Source organism: Cucumis melo, chromosome 8 (genome assembly GCF_025177605.1).
Source record: "Cucumis melo cultivar AY chromosome 8, USDA_Cmelo_AY_1.0, whole genome shotgun sequence".
NCBI lineage: Eukaryota > Viridiplantae > Streptophyta > Magnoliopsida > Cucurbitales > Cucurbitaceae > Cucumis > Cucumis melo.
In genome coordinates this window covers 19,124,360-19,144,422 of record NC_066864.1, presented here as the reverse complement: position 1 = coordinate 19,144,422, position 20,063 = coordinate 19,124,360, and the positions used below count along the sequence as shown (strand labels likewise).

The 20,063-nt window shown below is 30.9% G+C and overlaps 1 protein-coding gene across 4 annotated transcripts; it reads left to right on the top strand.

Moving 5' to 3' along the window:
- The first annotated feature begins 7,780 nt into the window (after positions 1–7,780).
- Positions 7,781–16,196, top strand: LOC103486149 (carboxyl-terminal-processing peptidase 3, chloroplastic). Of its 4 annotated transcripts, XM_008444009.3 has the most exons (12): positions 7,781–8,351; positions 9,204–9,285; positions 9,574–9,704; positions 9,861–9,947; positions 10,233–10,311; positions 11,140–11,228; positions 11,583–11,615; positions 11,739–11,858; positions 11,996–12,082; positions 12,180–12,329; positions 15,229–15,336; positions 15,698–16,196. In XM_008444009.3, the coding sequence occupies exons 1-12, from the start codon at positions 8,031–8,033 to the stop codon at positions 15,944–15,946; spliced, it is 1,536 nt and encodes a 511-aa protein (XP_008442231.1). In that variant the 5' UTR covers positions 7,781–8,030; the 3' UTR covers positions 15,947–16,196. The 4 variants fall into 4 exon arrangements, with proteins under 4 accessions (XP_008442231.1, XP_008442232.1, XP_050945217.1 ...); XM_008444010.3 differs by lacking the exon at positions 15,229–15,336 and having other exon boundaries at positions 7,871–8,351; XM_051089260.1 differs by lacking the exons at positions 15,229–15,336; positions 15,698–16,196 and adding an exon at positions 12,592–13,072 and having other exon boundaries at positions 7,871–8,351.
- Positions 16,197–20,063: the final 3,867 nt, after the last annotated feature.

Sequence of the window (20,063 nt, the reverse complement as noted above, 5' to 3'; positions counted from 1 at the left end):
AGACGATGGGAGTGCCAGACGGGTCCCAAACGATCACTTCTTGTGCACACAGGTTTGATTTTTCAAGATAAGTTACATTTTGTGTAAGCTCTAGGTGTTGTGATTGTGTAAACCGTAGTGTGATATCTTTTTTTGTTATGATGTCTCGATAAGGTTTATTTGCTAAATAAGTTATTTCAGGGCTGCACTTCTTATATGTCTATGGGTTGTCTAGATTCCACTGTGTTGTGTTGCATGAAATGTAGTTTATATAAAAGAATAGCATGTTTATCAAGTTCAAAAGTTCAACAGAGTCGACGGGTATCATTAGAGGAGAGCAATATCAGTCAGCTACACGTCGTTTTCAAAGCTAAGCTAGCAGGTTGTTCAGGAAGGGGTGTGACAAAAAGTGATTTGAATATTATAAAATATGACTACGAATTCATGTTTGGAAGCTCGAAATTGATGGAAATTGTCAAAGTTGTGAAAAGTCAAAATGTTAATTTTTTACTTTGAAAAATCAAATATTAACCGACTTTATATTCAAATGTGATTGAAATTCAGAAAATGAATGTGGATTTATGCTCGAGAGGTTGAAATTAGTCAAGATGGACAAAATTGTAAAAAGTAGTTAACTTTTGACTTGAAAAAGTCACAGTTGGACTTTAACTTAAATGGTCAAATGACCATATTGCCCTTGGACTAAAGTCAAAATGTTGACTTTTGTTGGATAATCTCACTAACACTTAGTGGGATAAATAGCTACATGAGATGCAGACGCATAGCCTACTAAATTCCACTAATGGTTAGTGGAATGCTAAAAGTTGAGATTTTATGAACAAATTATAGCATTTTCGTATGTAATTTGCTTATAAATAAATTATTTTTTGGAATTGTTAAAAACTTTTGCAAATTTTTTATAATTTTGTTTTACAAAATTATTAAAAGTTTTTCTCTCTTCCAAAATTTCAACTCTAAGTCCCTCCTTCAAATTTTGATCTTGCTCTCCCTTTTTCCTTCACTTAACGAGTCTCACAACTGATTCTAAGTCCTAAGAATAGTGGGTAAAGACTTGTATGTTGGAATTTATATCCTAAAACTCGTAATTTGTAGTTTAAATTATATTTTATTTAATAAAGTGGTTATTGAGGACTTATTTGTGAAAAAGAATACTATAATCTTGAATCCAATAAATTAAGGTCCCGAGGCTATCTAGTGTAGACTTGAACTTTATATAGAGACTTAAACGTGGATCAAGTTCGAGTATATAGCCCAAACAGTCTATAGTGTATGAATAAGGTTGGGCGCCTTATTCGGGAGACACTGTGGATGCGTCCGCTTTGTAGTTAATACAAATGATGTGATCCGAAATCGTTCATGTAGAGACATGAGAGTAGGGGCATCCTATGTAAAGAGTTTACATAAGATTGAAACCATGAACTAGTCACTTTTAAGTTATAACACCGTTGTTTATATAAAATTGACTATTTCGATTTTTTGATGACCTAGGTAACTTAATCTTAATCCTGAACTAACTATAAACTTATGTTTAAACGGTATTATCCTTAGATCTGCATAGGTGAGGGCAATTCAACAGCACTTGTACAACAAGCCTTCCAGTTCAAGGGTAAGACTGGGTGGATGGCTAGGGACATAGGGTACAAGACAGAATTCACTTCTACCAGCTTTAGGGTTAGTAGATAAGTTGTTCCCTTAAGGACTGAATTCAAGTCTTGAACAATGAGCCCTACCCTCTCATTGGCTAGAGAGGATTTGATTTATAGGTTGGATCTTAAATTAATTGTTCAATAGTGGATCAGTGGGACTTAAGGAATAATATGTAATCTCGAGGGTAAAACGGTATAGGGTTTATTGAGATTACAAACAACTTGTGAAAGATTAACTTACTAATCATGGTTATATCAGATTGACAAAAATATATATATAGTGAAGAGAGTGCAACTACAAGACTTTAGTGAAATGACCTGTTAGTTAACGAATGTGGATTAGCTCTGTTTAAAAGAGTTTAGCCAATCAATCTCATATCGTTGGAGCCCATGATCTGTAGGTCCATTAGGTTCCCTTACTAGCTAATATGGAATTAACTTAGAACAATATGATGAAATAATTCGAATTATTTGAATTAGGTAAAAAGAGAAAAATCGACAAATATATTTTTTGAGATAGAGCTTTATGTTTAAATGTGATTTAATTATTAAAAATATGAATAGGGATTCATATTCGAAAGCTCAGAATTGATGGAAATGGTCAAAATTGTAAAAAGTCAAAATGTTGACTTTTGACTTTCAAAAGATAAACTTTGACCAGCTTGATATTTAAATGTAATTTAAATTTTAAGAAAATGAATGCAAATTCATGCTCGAGAGGTCGAAATTAGTCAAGATGGACAAAATGGTAAAAAATCAAAATGTTGACTTTTTACTTTGAAAAGTCAAACTTTAACCAGCTTTATATTCAAATGTTATTTGAAGTTTAAAAAAATAAATGCAGATTTATGTTCAAAAGGTCGAAATTAGTCAAGATGAATAAAATGGTAAAAAGTCAAAATGTTGACTTTTGACTTTTGACTTTGACTAGAATGGTCAAATGACCATTTTACCCCTTGACTAGAAAATCCAACATTTTGTTGGATAATTCCACTAACTCTTAGCAGAGTAAGTGGAAGCTCATGGTGATGACACCAAGCCCACTAAAAGAAATTGGAATGACGAGTAATTCCACTAATTGTTAGTGAAATAATAGGTGTTGAGTTTTTATAAACTAATTACATGCATTTTTACATGTAATTAGGTTATAAATAGATTCCTTTTCAATTGTTAAAGACTTTTAAAATTTCATTAAAATTTTAGAATTTACAAGTTTTAAAAATTTCTTAACATTCTCTCTTTCTCAACCCTAATTCCATCCTCAAATTTCCATCCCTCTCTCAATATTCCTTCATTTATCGGGTCCCACCACCCGATTTTAATCTAGAGAATATCAAGTCAACTCTAGTGAAGGTCCAAGATCGTGTTTGTGAGGAGATTTCGAGGAATAGGGAAAGTATAAAGGTATATATTTCTCTTAACCCTAATTTATATTAATTAGGGCTTGTAAGCATGTTAACTTCTAAATTAGTTTAGATGCATCTAAAGTAGAATTTTGATTCTTATTTCGTTGTGCATATATCGATTTCCATTATAGTAGTGGTTTTCGGTTCAAGTTTGTGAGGAGATTACGAGGAATGGGAAGCTATGAAAGAAAGTTTTCATTTAACCCTAATTTTGTTTTAATTAGGATAGTTAAAGCATGTTAGTTTCTAAATTAATTTAGATGTAATTGGAGTAAAATTTATCACTAATTCTGTTGTACATGTCTCGTTTTCCATCACTTGCGATAGTGGAAGGTGTAAGACACCGATCGCGTTTTGCCCTATGCGTTGAGATTAATGTAGAAGGAACAGTAAGTGCGATAAACACAACAAAATGTTAGACGTTAAGCTTACTTCACCTGGAAGAAATAGTGTAGCCCTTGTGTCAGTAGGTCAATGATTGATTTCACATTGATGCCCAATCCTAATCCAAGATAAGGATTTGGCAGAAACAAGTGGCATCCTGTGATTGGTCCATCTACGCCACCAGCATAAGTCATCATTTCTACATGGAAAACGTCAACGGGAAAGCTTATAAATGGATAAAGCCTAACCATTTTGGAGCTACTTTTACCTTGTATTAAGTTAAGAAAGAATTGAGAAAATTTCCAAAACTCTCAAGAATTCCCAAAAGCTTGAATACCGATAAGAGCTTGCAAGGAAAGTTTTTGGATTAGGAGCTAGGTGAAGAAGCTAGCTGATTATTGAGTGTGAGTGGTTCTTCTTATAAAATTTTCCAAAATGAAAAGAATATCTAAAATGTGTTAAATCTTTAAATATATTTTATTGGACTATGAACCATATGATTTATCTTATGCTCTCAAACTCTTAAAATGCATATGAATTACGAATGAATTGTACTTCTCGTGAACTAGAATGATATGAGAAAATAATGTATGTTGGAGAATGCATGAGAATTGATTAAGTTGGAATGAGATGATCATTTGTACCTTATACGATGAGAATGCCTCATACTTGTGTAATCTGGAATAGAATGTGATTTTTATGCTGTGTGATCTCGAGTATATCGCCTCATACTTACTGTGTGATTTGATATAGGGATGCCCTTTGTTTACTGTGTAGTATGGTATTTGAAGATGTGTCATGTGTAGTGAAATTGATGGAACTTGCTAAAGGTGTTAAGATTACTCCGCATAAGCTGTAACCTAGCAAAAGATTGTTGTAAACGCTTGAGCCAAGGGTATAAAGATGTAATTAAATATGCATAATGATTATGCGAGATGCTTACGTTGTATACAAGAAGCATACACTGCGATATGAATTATGGTGAAAGAATTGAAAAGAAACGATTTCTATATGAATTATAATGAATGCTTTAAAAAGGAAAGATTTTATATGATTTATGAAAATAGATGATTGAGATAGTGAGAATCGCCTAAATTGATTTTATGCCTTATTAACATTGTTCTGCATTATTCTTACCACCTAATGTGGCGAAATGAATTTGATGTGTTAAGACAAACATGATGAATCAAAGGTTTTAAGAAAGGATCCCACTCATGAGACGTTTTTGTCTAACCTTTAAATGTCTTGTTTTATCCCTGCCAAGTAGTGAAGGACATCCTACGTTGAATTTGCAGCCTTGATCGCTTGTTGTTCCCCTGTAATTGCATCATTTTGGTAGTGGTCACTGTTACCTCGCATAACATGTAAAACTTAGGTGAGAAGAGTCGAGTCATTGTTTGAGTCTGTACTTAGTTCTTCTGAAAGACTTGTGTACTAAAAATCAAATGTACTCTCATGAATTGTTTATCAATGAAGCTTTCTCGGTTCACTCAAGTTCAATTTCGGCATTTAAATTTATGGTTTCATTTATTTCCTCTTACTAGATGTTTAGCTTTTTATCTCAAGGGAGTTTTGTGTTGAATGTCTAGGGGGAACGCCTCCATTTGGTCGTATGAAGTGACATTTCGAGTGGGACTTGATAAGGGGCCGGAGCTAGAGTCGTCAATGTGCAACGGTGGGAGCTAGGGCCTATAGTTGAGAGAATACGAATTTGAAATTTTGTGGAGAAGGGAAGAGGAAGGAACAAATTGTAGATACAAAGAGAGAATGGAAAGAAAATTTGGGAAAAAAAGAGGGAAAAGATTTTTAGAAAAAATAGGATTTTTTTAGAAATAGGTAATTCTTGACATTTTAAACTAAACTTGACACTTTTAATTTTACTTAACATTTTTTTATTAGAAACTTATTGACGCTTTTAATTCTTGACATTTAAAACTAGACTTGACATTTCTAATAAAAACTACCAAGAAAATAAAATTAGACTTGACGCTTTTAACCTATCAAGTAATGAAATGTTTTTTGAAAAATTATGCATTTTTTCACTTTTTTTTTTTTTGTTATTCTTGACTTTTTTTTTTACTTGACATTTTTTTATTAGAAACATTAAGTATTTTTAAATTATAAGTGTCAAGTAATGTTATTTTTGTAGTAGTGATAATGTTTTAGCAAACCCTATTTAGAACTTGTGAATTTCTGAATGCAAGTATGATTTATAAATATGCTATTGAGTTTGAGATTATGATTTCACAGCATGAAATGTTTAACATGTCTTAGTCTATACCAGACTTGTTCTGAGACATATAACAACGTTTTGAGGTTTTTTTTTTTTAAATTTCTTTTCAAGAATTCATGTAATGTTACTTTGATTTCTCTCAAGAATCCCAGTTTAATTTTCTGTATCTTTGTTCTCAAATTAATTGATTGAAATTGATTCTTGAATATGCTTCTTTGCATGTAATATACAATTCTTTGAGAAATTAATGTTGAAATGTTGTTCAATTTCTTTCATTAAATCTTGTTGCAATTCTCATGTTGATTCTTGAAAAATAAAATTGATTTGAGATTATTTGGTCCCATCATTTTGTTGGCCAAACTTTGATCGATTAAATTCAAATTACCATCCATTTCAAGTATGCAGTATACAATTGTTTGTCAAAATATGAAGCCAAAGTTTGGTGATTGTCAATCTTTTCCAATTCATGTTCTTAAAAAAAAAAAAAAAATCAACCTCCTATTAATTTTGTGAACAATCATGTGTTTAAAAGAAGCAAGTTCCACAATGCATAATTTGTTCATTTCTCGTTAGTTAAGGTCTTGAATTTTGAAAATTTGTTTGAGAATTTAAGCAAGTCAAATTTCCAAACAATCGACCAAGAATCAATTTAAATATCAAATCTCCTTTGTTTATTTTCTTGCTCTACGATAGCAGTTGCCTCTTTTTTATCTCCTTGAGAAGTTTAAATTTGGATTTGTTGAGTTGAATGAAATTGCCTTGAAATTTTCTTTTAATTCTTGTTCACCATTTTTTATAATTCTTCTTATCTATTAACAAATTCTCCATCATTTTGATTTCAAGAAAGTAGCTATACATCAAACTCCTTGGGTTCGACCCTTGCTTCATATACTACGATAAATGTTTGTAAATATAAAAGATATGACAAATAATTAGATCATATATCGGAGAGCTATCAGAGGACTAGCCGCTTTTAACTTTTCTATTTTTGCAATTTAGAAAATGTAGTGACATGGGCACTATTATCATAATTTTTTTTGCTATTTTTACCTATAGACTAAAAAAATCTAAAAAATATTATAAAAAGGATCTTTTAAAAAATATAATGAAGCGGCAAAATATTATATTCTATTGAACAATTTTGAAAATGAAAAAAGCCCATAAGCCCACAATGACAAATACAACAAAATGTCCCATCAACAACGCGTGTGATATATTTGGTAGATAATCGTTTAAATTTTGCTATTGTTTGGTATACGATCGTTTAGTTTTGGGTAGTTTAAATGATTTTTTTTTCAAGATTTTTTGTACACGATTCTAAACGATTTTTTTTCGAGATTCTTTGTACACGATCGTTTAATTTGGTTACACGATCGTTTAAATTTAATCTTATTTTTTGTGTTTATATTTGGTATATGATTGCTTACATTTGATCGTTTAGATTTAAGTAGCCTAATCTAAACGACTTTTTTCAAGATTCTTTTTACATGTTCGTTTAGATTCTTTGTACACGATCGTTTAGATTTGGCTAAACGATTATTTTTCAAGATTTAGCTACACGATCGTTTATTTATTATATACGATCGTTTATATTTGACTATTTTTGATGCATGATCGTTTAAATTTGGTGCACAATCTTGAACCAAATAACAATTTAAAAAAAAAAGAAAAGAAAGACGATAGAAAAAAAGAAAATAGCACAACAAAGACGAGGAAAAAAAAAGATAAACCTATAATATTTTTAAAATGGGGCCTTCATGCCTCTCAATTTGTTACATGCGCAGTAAATATTTTGGTTGTTGGTTATATTTTATAAAAATTTCCTTAATAAAAATAACTTTTAATTAAAATTTTATTTAATAATTGAATCATTTTTTCCACAATTGTTTCAAAATTTCCATATCCACATTTATTTTAGAAACAATTTCCCTTGATTTTCATCATATTCTAATTCTTTTTTACACATTTCGAAGTTCAAAGAGTCTCAGTATTGATCTCTCATAATAGTGTTAAAGTCTACTTCAAAAAAAAAAAAAAAAAAAAGTGTTAAAGCCAATTTCCCATTATAAGCAAATTCCATTTCGACTTCTTCACGACGGCTAGCTTACTCGCACACAAACGACACAACACTCGAAAAAAAAAATCAAATCTTTTGGAGCCAAATGAGTGGCGCCACGAAATGACGCCAGGACGCTGCTCACTCTCTCACGCAACGTAGTGATCGTCACAGCCACAAGAATTTTGCCACAAGATTCCCATATGGGTCCCTATGGGTTCTCACCGTTGGAATCCCAACAAACCCCCAACGTTTCTTCTTCTTTATAACGTTTTTCTCCATCTTCACATCCAACCCCACAAACAATGGAGGCTCTTCTTCCGACCCTCGACTTCAAACTGCCTCTTTTCTCTCCATCTTCAACAGATCTTCCCACACCCATTTCGTCTTCTATCCGTTTTTGCCGGTTGTTGAACTCTAGCCACCGTGGAAGGCGAAAATGGAAGGTGCTCGCCGCCGCCAGCGAGTCTGAAAGTGAATCTGCCCGGCAAAGTCTTATTGGGTCTTTTGGGAAATGTGTTATGGGGTTTGCTGCTACTGCCGCTGCTTTAAGCTCCGTTTGCTGTGGTTCCCCTGCTCTTGCTGAATCTCTCACGGTTGCATTCCCTGTTTCACGTGCTCCTGAGGTGAACTTTGTTTATGTTTCTTTTTGCTTGTTTTTCTTGTTACTTTATTTGTCTATTTTGAACCATATTGTGGTGTGGAACTCACTAACTCCATTCGTGGTCAAGCTAAGCTATCATGGATTGTTATGTTTTGGGTGATTCATTGGTCAAGTGAAATTGGAGTTTGTAACTGTTCATAATTTAGAAACGGATTTCATTATCTCTGTTTACAAACCTTCTTACTGTTAAATAATACTACAAGTCTAAGACTTTTACTATTGTATCGATGTTATTTCATTACTTAAAAGTTTCTACTAATCACTGGACTTCCAATTTTTGACAATATTAGATTATTGCTTGCACTGATTGTTTAAGGACTGTATCCAAAATAAGTCCACTGTATGGTCTTTAAAGTTAGTAATTAGTTTCATCTCACGTTCCTAGGTTATTGTTGATCGAACAATTAATTGCATTCACAAGATAAAAAATTGAAACTTTGAAAGTGGAGGAACCTAATAGAAATCTTTTAAAGGTAGAGGTACTTATAGACATAGCTTTTGGAAGTTTATGATTCTTTAGAAACTTCTTAAAATATGGAGACTGAGTAAACACAACCAAGAAAGTTTTGAGACCACACTTATTATTTAGCTGTTTATAAATTTCTGTTGATATTGGAAGGAGTTTGAGGTTTTCTTTCACTGCCTGTTTCCTAAATGAGAGATTGTCCTTTTGTACGCAACAACAGGCAAACCGTCCGTGCTTCTCTTTCTCTAAGAATTGCTTTTCTGCAAGTGCGAAGATTTGGTGTTTTGCAACTTTCTTTTGATTTTTCCCTTTTGTGACCAAAGCTGTTAAATGGTTTTTCTTTGTCAGGTGAATACGGTTCAAAGGACTCTGATTGAGGCTTGGGGATTGATCAGAGAAACATTCGTTGATCCTACTTTTAATCATCAAGGTATCTGACACATAATCATATTCAAATATCATGTTTGCTTGCTAAGTTTCATGGAAAGAAAATAAATGATGAGAACAACAAAGCATGAAATGGTCCAAAAATAGATTTAATTGGGTTCGTATCATGGCTTTTTCTTTTATCTAATGGTAAAGTTCTTCATTTTCTCCTCTCTCTCTCTCTCTCTCTCTCTCTCTCTCTCTCTCTCTCTCTCTTCTTGATCCATATTATTGAAGTTCTCATCTTCGTTAAATAAACTAAATCATACACAATATTGTTCCTCGTTTGCAGATTGGGACTTAAAGTTGCAGCAAACAATGGTGGAAATGTTTCCCTTGAAGTCGGGAGATGCAGCATATAGGAAAGTCAGTGCAATGCTGTCTACGCTTGGTGATCCTTTTACACGGATTATAAGCCCAAAGGTATTTGCTATAGATGTCATGTTAAACGTTGATAAATAATCTGCTTACGTTTTGATTTTACAACAAGTTGAATATGCTAGTTTGAGCTGGAAAAGTTTCTTGGCTGGCTTTGTATTTGAAAGAACTTTCCCATTTATCTGACATTTTCTATTGCAGGAATATCAAAGCTTCAGGATTGGCAACGATGGCAACTTGCAGGGAGTAGGCCTCTTCATAAATGTCGAACCAATAACTGGCCACTTGGTTGGTAACATTTCTTTAAATCTAAGTTTTTACTATGCGGTTTGGAAAAGGTTAAAAATTCTTTATAGGTATGTAATTATAGCTTAACTAAGACACTAAATTTGAAACTCTAGTATCATATAACTCATCTCAATCGCATTAAACCTCTCTTTCTCAAATAATAATAATAATTATAAATAAGTGAAGGTATGTATTTGTCATTGCGTCTTGCGTGCAATACATCCAACATACTAAACATTTTCCCTCTTCTTTTTTGGTTCTTTCTTTTATTCATTGACATTGCAGATTGTTTTATCCATCATAGATGGTAGCCCCGCTGCACGTGCTGGCATACACGAAGGAGATGAGCTGGTTGAAATTAATGGTAATTATTCTTCCTTTAATTTTATTGTTCAAATTAGTGGGCTTCGCCCTTAGGGTATCTATGGAAAGATTATGGAAATATTTACCCTAATTCCTAAATCTTTTCCTTTTTTATTCCCTTGTGTATTCTATTTATTATTTGTCATTGTACATATTGTAAAATTTATTAGATTTTCTCCCGATACTCGGATTTCTACGTAAATTTGTGTGTTCTTTGTCTCTACTTTCAATATTATTATTATTATTTTCTTTTGCTTTGAGCTCTTCGTTAGGTCTAAGGATGAAGTTTTCACTCTTGCATATTTCTCAAGATATCGCTGTGCACTCGTTGCCTCATGGAGCTTGTTGAAGGAAATCACTTATTAATGCGTAAACACACCAAATGTTACAATAGATTATTGTTCTTCAATAGAAAATCTGTTCACATCTAGCCTTCAATCTACTCCTCAAAGATGTAACATATTTCGTGAAATTGAGATGCATGTACTTTCGTACATCCATATAACTAATTCTTGTTCAGGCTTCTTCATCTTTAACAAAAATAGTTTTCTATAGCTATTTAACTTCCCTTGCTTTAGTATTACTTTCAATGAAAAACTCTTTTGTGGTTCAATGGTCTGCAAAAGAAGGTTTAAACGGAAGATTCAAGTTGAATATGAAGTCAAGGTATAATCAATCTCTTTCGACATTCATGAAGTATTTAACTTCAGCTAATATAGCTTACATTTTACTGTAATAGTTCATCTTGAACTTAACTCGTTTGCAGAAAAATTCATTTTCCATCTAATTTGGTATAGTTCAACTAAACTTTACTATCTGTGATGTTTAGGGGAAAGACTGGATGGTGTTGATAGTGAAACAGTGGCACAAAAGCTACGAGGGCGTGTGGGAACAATAGTCACTGTGAAAGTTCATGATGTAAGTACCAAATTGTGATTGAATGGGTAATACAATTGAAATGGCAGAACTAGTATATACTCATATTAATTAGACTGGAATTATATTCAAAATATTTAAAGACTCCAAAGTAGTTTCAATATACTTGGACACTCCATCTCTGAGTTCACTCGAGCCTAAATTCTGTAAACAATTGAGTACCCTCCTCAAAGCATGACCTTCGAATTTATAACAAATAGTATCTTAAAACCACTTTTTTACTTTAAAGATTGTTCTTCTCTATGAAGTCTTAACACGTATTCGCTTTTGTACTTTTTACAAACAATAATAACAAATTCTTATAGCATTACTTATTCATTGAGCACTTTTTTTCAGGTTAGAGATGTGAGCAACTCCAGCATCAGAGAGGTACTTAACCACCCAATGTTGGTTTACTGTGGAATGTGTAATCGCATTAGGCAAAAGCATATCTTATTCTTCCGTCTTCTTCTTTATATAGTTTCTGCTTGAAATGTCTCACATATCTTGAAGGTCAAAATTCCAAGAGAATACATTAAACTCTCTCCAGTATCCAGTGCGATTATTCCACATAGAACACAAGATGGCCAATTGTCCAAGACTGGCTATGTTAAATTATTAGCCTTCTCTCAGGTAAATGTGGACCAACATCTTTCCATAGTCCTAAATAACTTGTCAGTCAAAAAATCTTAACTGGTTATAGTATTTAAGGATTGTGACTTTTGAAGGCATGCTTGTGTATGTAAGTTCCTTTTGTCTAATATTGACAGACTGCAGCCTCTGACATGGAAAGCACAATTCATGAAATGGAAAGCCAGGGTGTGCAGTCATACATTCTTGACTTGCGGAACAACCCAGTAATCCTCTAAGTTGTCTGAAAGTGATTAATTTCTTTCAAGTTAAAGCCCAACCTGACCTTCAATTTCACTAATTGATTAAAGCTATATGTTTCAGGGAGGGCTTGTAAAAGCTGGGCTTGAAGTTGCCCAAATATGGCTCGATGGGAATGAAACTCTAGTAAATACAATCGATCGAGATGGGAATATGTCACCCATTAATATGATTGATGGTCACGCTATAACACATGATCCACTTGTTGTACTTGTAAGTCTTTCTTTTCTTTCCTTTTCAACTTAAGTCACATACTGATCAAATAATTAATCATATAGAAGTAAAAAGGAGGGGCCAGAATAATGATTAATAAATTACCTTGCTTTTCTCCTGCACTGGAAGTATATACCTCATTATGTGTCTTTAAATATCTGAGTGCAGATATGTGTATGTGTACATGATTAATGATTCTGATTCTTAGATCCCTTTTACATTAAGTCTGAGTAGTCTGTTGATAAATCACTTATGCAAGGAGAATAAGCAGAACGTTCGAGGAACAATGTCTTCTTGGCAAACTGAATTAGTGTTGAAGGGTCAGAGGTAGTCTGGCCCTAAAAATATCCATAATCTGATCGGAATGAAAGGCCTCCGGTATGGGTGACAGGTTACATAATAGATAGGATTGGAGTTAGCTCAGAAACACAGACACGCTTTTTAGGTAGGGTGCCTATGATAGTACCCCGAGCTTGAAAGTATATACTCGAAGGTGTAGGACGAGTAATTAAGGGAGAAAACATGTGCTGTGGGCTCTTAGGAATTCTGTTAGTTATGTGGGCCAGGAAGTTTGTTAGATGGTTTAGTTGCTTACTTCTTCTTTAAATACTTGTGTTGCTGGGGGAATTATCTTTTGTCTAGTATTTTGTACTTAGACTCTCTTTCGAGTATTGGGAAAGATCTTCTTTCCCTAGTTCTTGATAAATAAAATTATAGGTGAGAGTCTATCGGTCTATTTTTAACCCATGTCAGACACTTAAATTTTCATGTTCTATTTTTAGTTATTTATTTTTAGCTTCAAACACGTGGGACACTTCCTACACACACTCGAAAAACTGTTTTAACGAGAAAATGGTCTAGACCCTAATTTAAAGCCCAAATCCGTATCATTATATGTTAAGATACAATAGAAAAGGGAAAAAATAATGCATGAACCATTTATAGATTTACTTTTGTCAAGGCTCAGCTCTATTTGTTTGCATATGCCTCTAGTTTCTTGATTTTTTCTCTTTCTTTATTTGTTTTCTCAGGAGTTGTTTCCCTTAAGCATGTATTCTTTTTGTTAAATCAATGAGAAGTTGTTTGTTATTGAAAGAAATTTAGATATGACTTAGCTCATTTGGAAAGATTAAGTGTGGATTTTTTTGGAAAGAAAAAAGAGCATGCATTCAGTATGAGTGGTTTTGGAAATTCGACAAACGCTTGGAAATAAAAACTTATCAACTTTGGGGAACTCTCGTAATTTGATCATGCTTTGAGGGTAATCCATCTTGGGCTAGACTAGTGGTCAAGGGCAAATGTAAATAATAACAAGCATAGAGAATAAATCCTAGTAATTCATTCATAAGGATGACCAAAGGAATCTGAGACCTAGGCTATTTATTAAGAGATGTCGGTTCACGAACATAAATTGGAAGTAATAGATGCTTATTAGAAATGGTAAAGTTCAAATGGACAATCCAACCTAAGGATGAAAATATCGATGACATTTTTAATATTAGTAACTCATATTAATGACTATATCAACAAATATTTCGGAAAAATCACAAATATAACGAAAATTAGTAAAATTAGTGTAATTTTTATTGTGAAACATCATAACAAGTTTATTTAAGACATAAACTACTTCGGTAAACATATGTATACAAAATTACAAGCCAAATGTGACTGAAATATATTAAGAAACGACATTGAAGTGAAGATAGGATAAATAAAAAGAAATGAATTTGAATTTGAATACTGCATTGAATGCTAAATTTTAAAACGAAGAATAATATACATATATGAAAAATGACTCAAGTAGAAGAAACTAATAGTATAAAATAACATATGAAATAATCACATAAGGATAATCGTTAACTCTTTTATCCGTAACTCTTTCGTTAACAAATGTTATCAATAAAATAAAATTTTAAATTAAATATGAAAGAAAAAACTTCATTGAAAAACAAAGAATAAAAATCAAAATAGAGTGACAAAGAGATGATGAACAACTTTTTAAAAAAATTGAATAAATAGGGAGAGTAGTAATAATTTTGAACTCAAGGACACAAATGTGTACCCGATAGAACATGTCATGTTCAAGTAAGGTCGTTAGGACGAGTAATAATAATTAAAAGGGACAATTTGCTATATTTGTAAATATTTTCAGCAATTTTGTCATTTACAATAATTTTCCTTATCAAAATGAGTAGAAAAATATATAAAATGAAAATTGACGAACTTCTTTTCTTTTGTTACATCTACGTATAATTTTCTAGATTTAATTACTTGATGTATTAGTAGCTAAGGTACCTTGGAAGGGACAAAAGAGGATTGTTCTCTGGATGACTTTCAGAGTTCTAACCAAGTGAAAGAATTGGTGCTGCTTCAAAATGTGAGACGTCATCACTAAGTTCCGTACAAATTGGTTTTTCCTTTTTCATTCGTAATCCAAGCTCACACTCTCACTTAAGGAACTTCAGGATTATTGGTTGTGCAATTCATCGTATTTACCAAGACTGGCCAATACAGACGTAAAGGACTATTTCAAGATCAATTTGTTCTATGATGTCCTTCCTGATTACTGTTAATGTTTCTCATTGATCAGTTATGTTATTCCTTAGTATTTAGCTGATTATTTGTGCATGCATTAGCTAACGACTTCTGTCATACTCTAATATTGAAATCGTCAGCTAGATGAAACATGTTATAATAAAGAAAGAAAGGAAAAGAAAAAAAAGTAATACATAACATACATTTTCTCAACAAAATGAATAAATATTGGAATATAAATTAAAAGGTAGGAAGGAAAAGAACCTCTGGTTACCTTTGTGAAAGCCATCTAGTTACCAATGTTCTTTATGTTCTTGTTATGTGTCGAGTATATTTCATACTTTATGCATATCCTTAATTAAAGGTCAATGAGGGTAGTGCTAGTGCAAGTGAGATTTTAGCAGGAGCACTCCACGACAATGGTCGGGCTACTCTCGTTGGACATAAGACATTTGGGAAAGGAAAAATCCAGGTATTCTTATTCTGTACAGAACAATGTGTCATTTCAAAGCATTCTGTTGCACAAGTCTGCAAGACAAGTGACCATGTTCAGAGTTTTTCAGCTAATGTTCGAAGAGTAGGAATATGCTTGAACTGACTTTTCTAGTTTTTCAAAAAATGTTTTTAATGCCCAAGAAGGGTGTTCTAAGCACCTGAGAAGTCATCCCAAACAAGTCACTGGTTGAACAAACTATCAAAACATGTTCAAGAAAAGATCTTACCGTTGGTTAGAAAGGATGTTTTTAAATCTTAAAACCCCCGTCTTTTGCACATCTAGTCGATATCCCGTCTCTATATGATGCATAACTCAGAGTGTTGTGTTCTTGTTTCAGAGTGTCACAGAGCTTCATGATGGTTCAGCTTTATTTATCACGGTCGCGAAGTACTTATCACCAGCACGTCACGAGATTGATCAAGTGGGGATTGTGCCAGATATACAATGTACAGCAGATGCACTAAACTCACCAAAAGAAATATTAGGCAAAAACAAGAGCTCAGCCTCACCTCTTGAAGCTGATTCTTGTATAATGATAGCAGAGCATGAATTGGACATTCAACAATCTAAAGGAACTGCCTCTTGAAATGATAGTAATTGTAAAATTTGATTGTAAATATGGAAGGAAACTAGAGAGGTATACTTATATACATATCGATAAAAGTTAGACTAGATTTGTTGGGATTTACTTGTATTGTGCAAGTCAACTGTTTTAGCAAGATCAATACTGTGTTGGTCATTGCTGCTGTGTAAGTTTACAATTTATTATCATTGAAATACTCCAAAAACCTGTTAATAACATAATATGTGTCGAAGGCATGTATTATTTCTTCTGAGATTGTAGTGTGTATACATACATACATATAATGTATAAATGTGTTTGTGTGTATATGTATGTTTAGTTTGTTATTTCCAACCTTGGTTTACTTTAGTTTACTTTTCAATTTATTTTGAACTTGTTTTATTTTTCCATACTCATAAGAATTAAAAAGCAGCATAAGGGATTTACAAACCTTTTGATGAATAGATACATGCGATTTTTATATTTGTTTTGAATATGTTCATGAAATTAAAAAGTTCCTAGATTATCTTTTAAAGTTTATAAATTTGAAAAAAAAATATTTAAAAAATATTTGGTGTTTGGTAACTTTTTAAAATGTATTTTTAAGAAATGAGATTGAAAAATAATTAGAAAACACTTGAGACTAAATTTTGAGTAAATAGGTTTTTAAACAATGTTATGCATATAAACACTTGTAAAAATATCTAACAAAAAATGCAAAGGTTTTTAAACAATGTTATGTATACAAATACTTCTAAAAATATCTATAAAAAATGTAACTGTTTTATTTTAAACTCGTTTTAAAGTGTTAAAAAAAATGTATTTTTGAAAAACATTTTTTACATAGATAATCTAAATGCACTCTAAGATTTTGAGCATTCAATTATGTATTTTTTTAATGTAAAAAATTGTTTGGTCAATTCTAAAATAATATAGTTATTTAAAGGAATGACAAAAACAAGGTCATGAGCAAATTTATTCTAAAAATAACATAGAAATATAAATAAATGACAAAAATAGAACGAAGTAAAAAATATTAGTAAAAATAGGTAACAAGATCGTGGACAGGTCTCAACCTGAGTATACAGCTGGTCCACCATTTGTATATAAGATGTAATGTTGTTACCAAGTCATTGGCCCAATGATTTTTTGTTATAGATATGGTGAATATGTGCCATCTTATATATAGGGTTTAAGTCCCTTTAGGTTTGACTTGAAATATATATTTTTAAAATATAATCTAATTAGTAATTTTTATTAGGTTAATTTTCATAAATATAACATACACCTACTATCTATGTAATAAAATCAAAAAGTATAACATACACCTACTATCTATGTAATAAAATCAAAAAGTATGTGAAGTCTATCATTTTTTTAAATACGAAAGATTTAGAAAAATCACATACTTTAGACACGATTTTTCACTAATGTCCTAAGATTTCATTTATTGTCTTGATTAAGATTTCGTGTTCTTTTATGACCATTTTAACCTTCACATCTATATTAGATATAATTGATTCTAAAAAATATGTAATAAATATTACTTTAATTATATTATACCAAATTAATTATCTATTTTATAACTTCCATAATTATTATAATAAATAATCCACAATTATATTTGCATTTATTATTAGGATATCATTTATTGTAGATTTACTTTTAATATGGTATTAATTTGAAGCTAATATAATAATATTATATTTAATAATTTCTACAAAGTCATTTTATTCAATTTCATCTTCAACTCAATATCAAATTTTCACAAACCTACTTTCTGACGTCATCCACCATTACAATTTTCTTCTATTAGTTTTTTTGTTTGGTATTCTGATTTTGTTCTTCCCTTTTCCATCTCCTTCAAGTATAGTCAGTAAGTCTGAATTTTTTTTTGGTTCATATTTCTTTATTCTTTTTATTTATGTAAATTTTGCCATATATATTTCATGTTTAATTTTCCCATGCAGTGTTTGTAAACTAAAAGTTCTTCAATATTCTTCTTCATTTTTTTGTTTCTTAAATGTTTCGTCAACAATATATACTATTATATACCACTATATAATCTAATTCTCTTATGTGATATATTAGATATATACACTTGCATATTTTTAATAATACATAAGTTGTAACACATATATAGTTATATATTATTGGTTGTCAATGCATATTCGTTTCATTAAACTGATTTCTTTTCCTATTTTTGTTTTTTAAATGTGTCGTCAACAGTATATTATGATGGTTTTTTCAATACTTGTGACAACTAGTTATAGTGTTTTCGAAATATTAATGTATGAACACATGTTTTTTAAGACTTGTATAATAGTCTTTTATCCAAGTTAGGTAGTTATATTGATATGGATAATATTGATATATACTTCTATTCCTTCTAGTACATATTTGTTTCATTATTATTATATACCACTATATATTTAAAAAAATTATGTGTTGTGACCTATGTATACACCTGTATATTTAAAATAATACGTAAGCAGTAACACGTATAGTTCTATTATTTCTTGTGACCAAAATTGCTGAATATTATGATGGTCATCTTCTTCAAACTAATTGTTTCATGTTATTAATTTTCTTTCTTAAATTATGTAATATAATATACAATATATAATGAACTTGTTTTTTAAGTTTTTGGACTCTAGACCATTTATTCCTTTTAAGGATAAATGGTGAACCATGCAAACTTACAACATAAAATATATCATATAATTTACAGTATATATCATATCATATATCATTAAGCATAAACATTAAACATCACACACATAATATATAATTAAGTAGAAGACACATAATATTTCATATATGTTACAGTATATATTAAATATCATTAAGCATAAACATTAAACATCACACACAGAGTATCTTTAAGCAACAAACACATAATATATCATATATTATACAGTATATATAAAATATCATTATTGATACCTTTTTCTAATTGTATTGATATAAATTTGTACTTTCACCATAATGTAAAATTTGTTACAAAATTAAAATAAAATGTAAAATATGCACATATACATTGTTGTCTAATATTATGTTAAATATACAGGGGTATATAATGATCTATTTAAATCAAAAACAGTTTCAGTCACGGTAAAATTTTACAAATTAACTTCTATTATAAGAAAATCAATGCAAATTTGATGAAATATAATAAGTATATATCAGAAATTATTAAATTACGTGAAATATATTATTATGCGTAGTATCTCATTGGACAACCACTATGTCTATAAAAAATAATGCAAAACGAAAGAAAGAATGAATGGAGAGAGAGATTGGAAAGTGATAGAGAGATTAGAAAGTGATGGAGAGATTAGAAAGTGAGAGAGAGATTGGGAGGGAAAATTTTTGAACAAAATCACTGAAAGAAAAATAATTAAAGGTTAATTTTTATTATAAAATTAGCATAACAGAATTAATCATTACCTTGTTTACATAGAATATCTAATAAATGCAAATCTTAATCCAGATCCACTTTCCTTATTTCATTTTTCTATTTTTTTAATATATTATTAATAATAAACATTGATAATTTGGTCATTTGGACCCTATATTTGTGTAAAATATAAGCCCATTCAGAACACTTTTGAAATATTTGGGAAGTTTAGGTCTATCTTGTAATATGGTATACCATTTTAGAGTTTAATAGTTAAGACACTTTTAACTATTCCAGGTTTGTCTTTCCTTTCCATCTTCTTTCTGTTCCTTCAGGAATTTTTCTTTTCCTTTCCATCTTCTTTTTTCTCTTCTTCTTCTTTTGCAATTTTTCTTTTATATTTTTCTGAAATCACAATCTTTGTTTCCAATCAATCATAAATCTTATATTATTTTATTTTTTAAAGTGTTATTTGGTTCAAGATCGTGTATCAATATTTTTTATATTTGGTACACGATCTTGAAAAAAATCATATAGATATTGGACGATCATGTACCAAATATATCACGCGTGCGAGTCCAATTATTCGCGTGTTGACTGGGGAATTTTTGGTACTTTCCATTGTGAGCCTATGGTCTTTTTCCATTTTCGAAATTGTTCTATACAGTATAAATATTTTGTTGGTTTGTTATATTTTTTTAGAAAAACCCCCTTTTATTATGAACTACATGTTTTTAATGT

What these genes read in the sequence shown, in the direction of transcription:
- LOC103486149 (XM_008444009.3), top strand. Translation starts at nt 8,031, where the DNA reads ATGGAGGCTCTTCTTCCGACCCTCGACTTCAAACTGCCTCTTTTCTCT. An exon ending in GCAACTCCAGCATCAGAGAG is followed by an intron (nt 11,616 to 11,738) that starts GTACTTAACCAC and finishes CATATCTTGAAG; the next exon opens with GTCAAAATTCCAAGAGAATA. An exon ending in TTGACTTGCGGAACAACCCA is followed by an intron (nt 12,083 to 12,179) that starts GTAATCCTCTAA and finishes TATATGTTTCAG; the next exon opens with GGAGGGCTTGTAAAAGCTGG.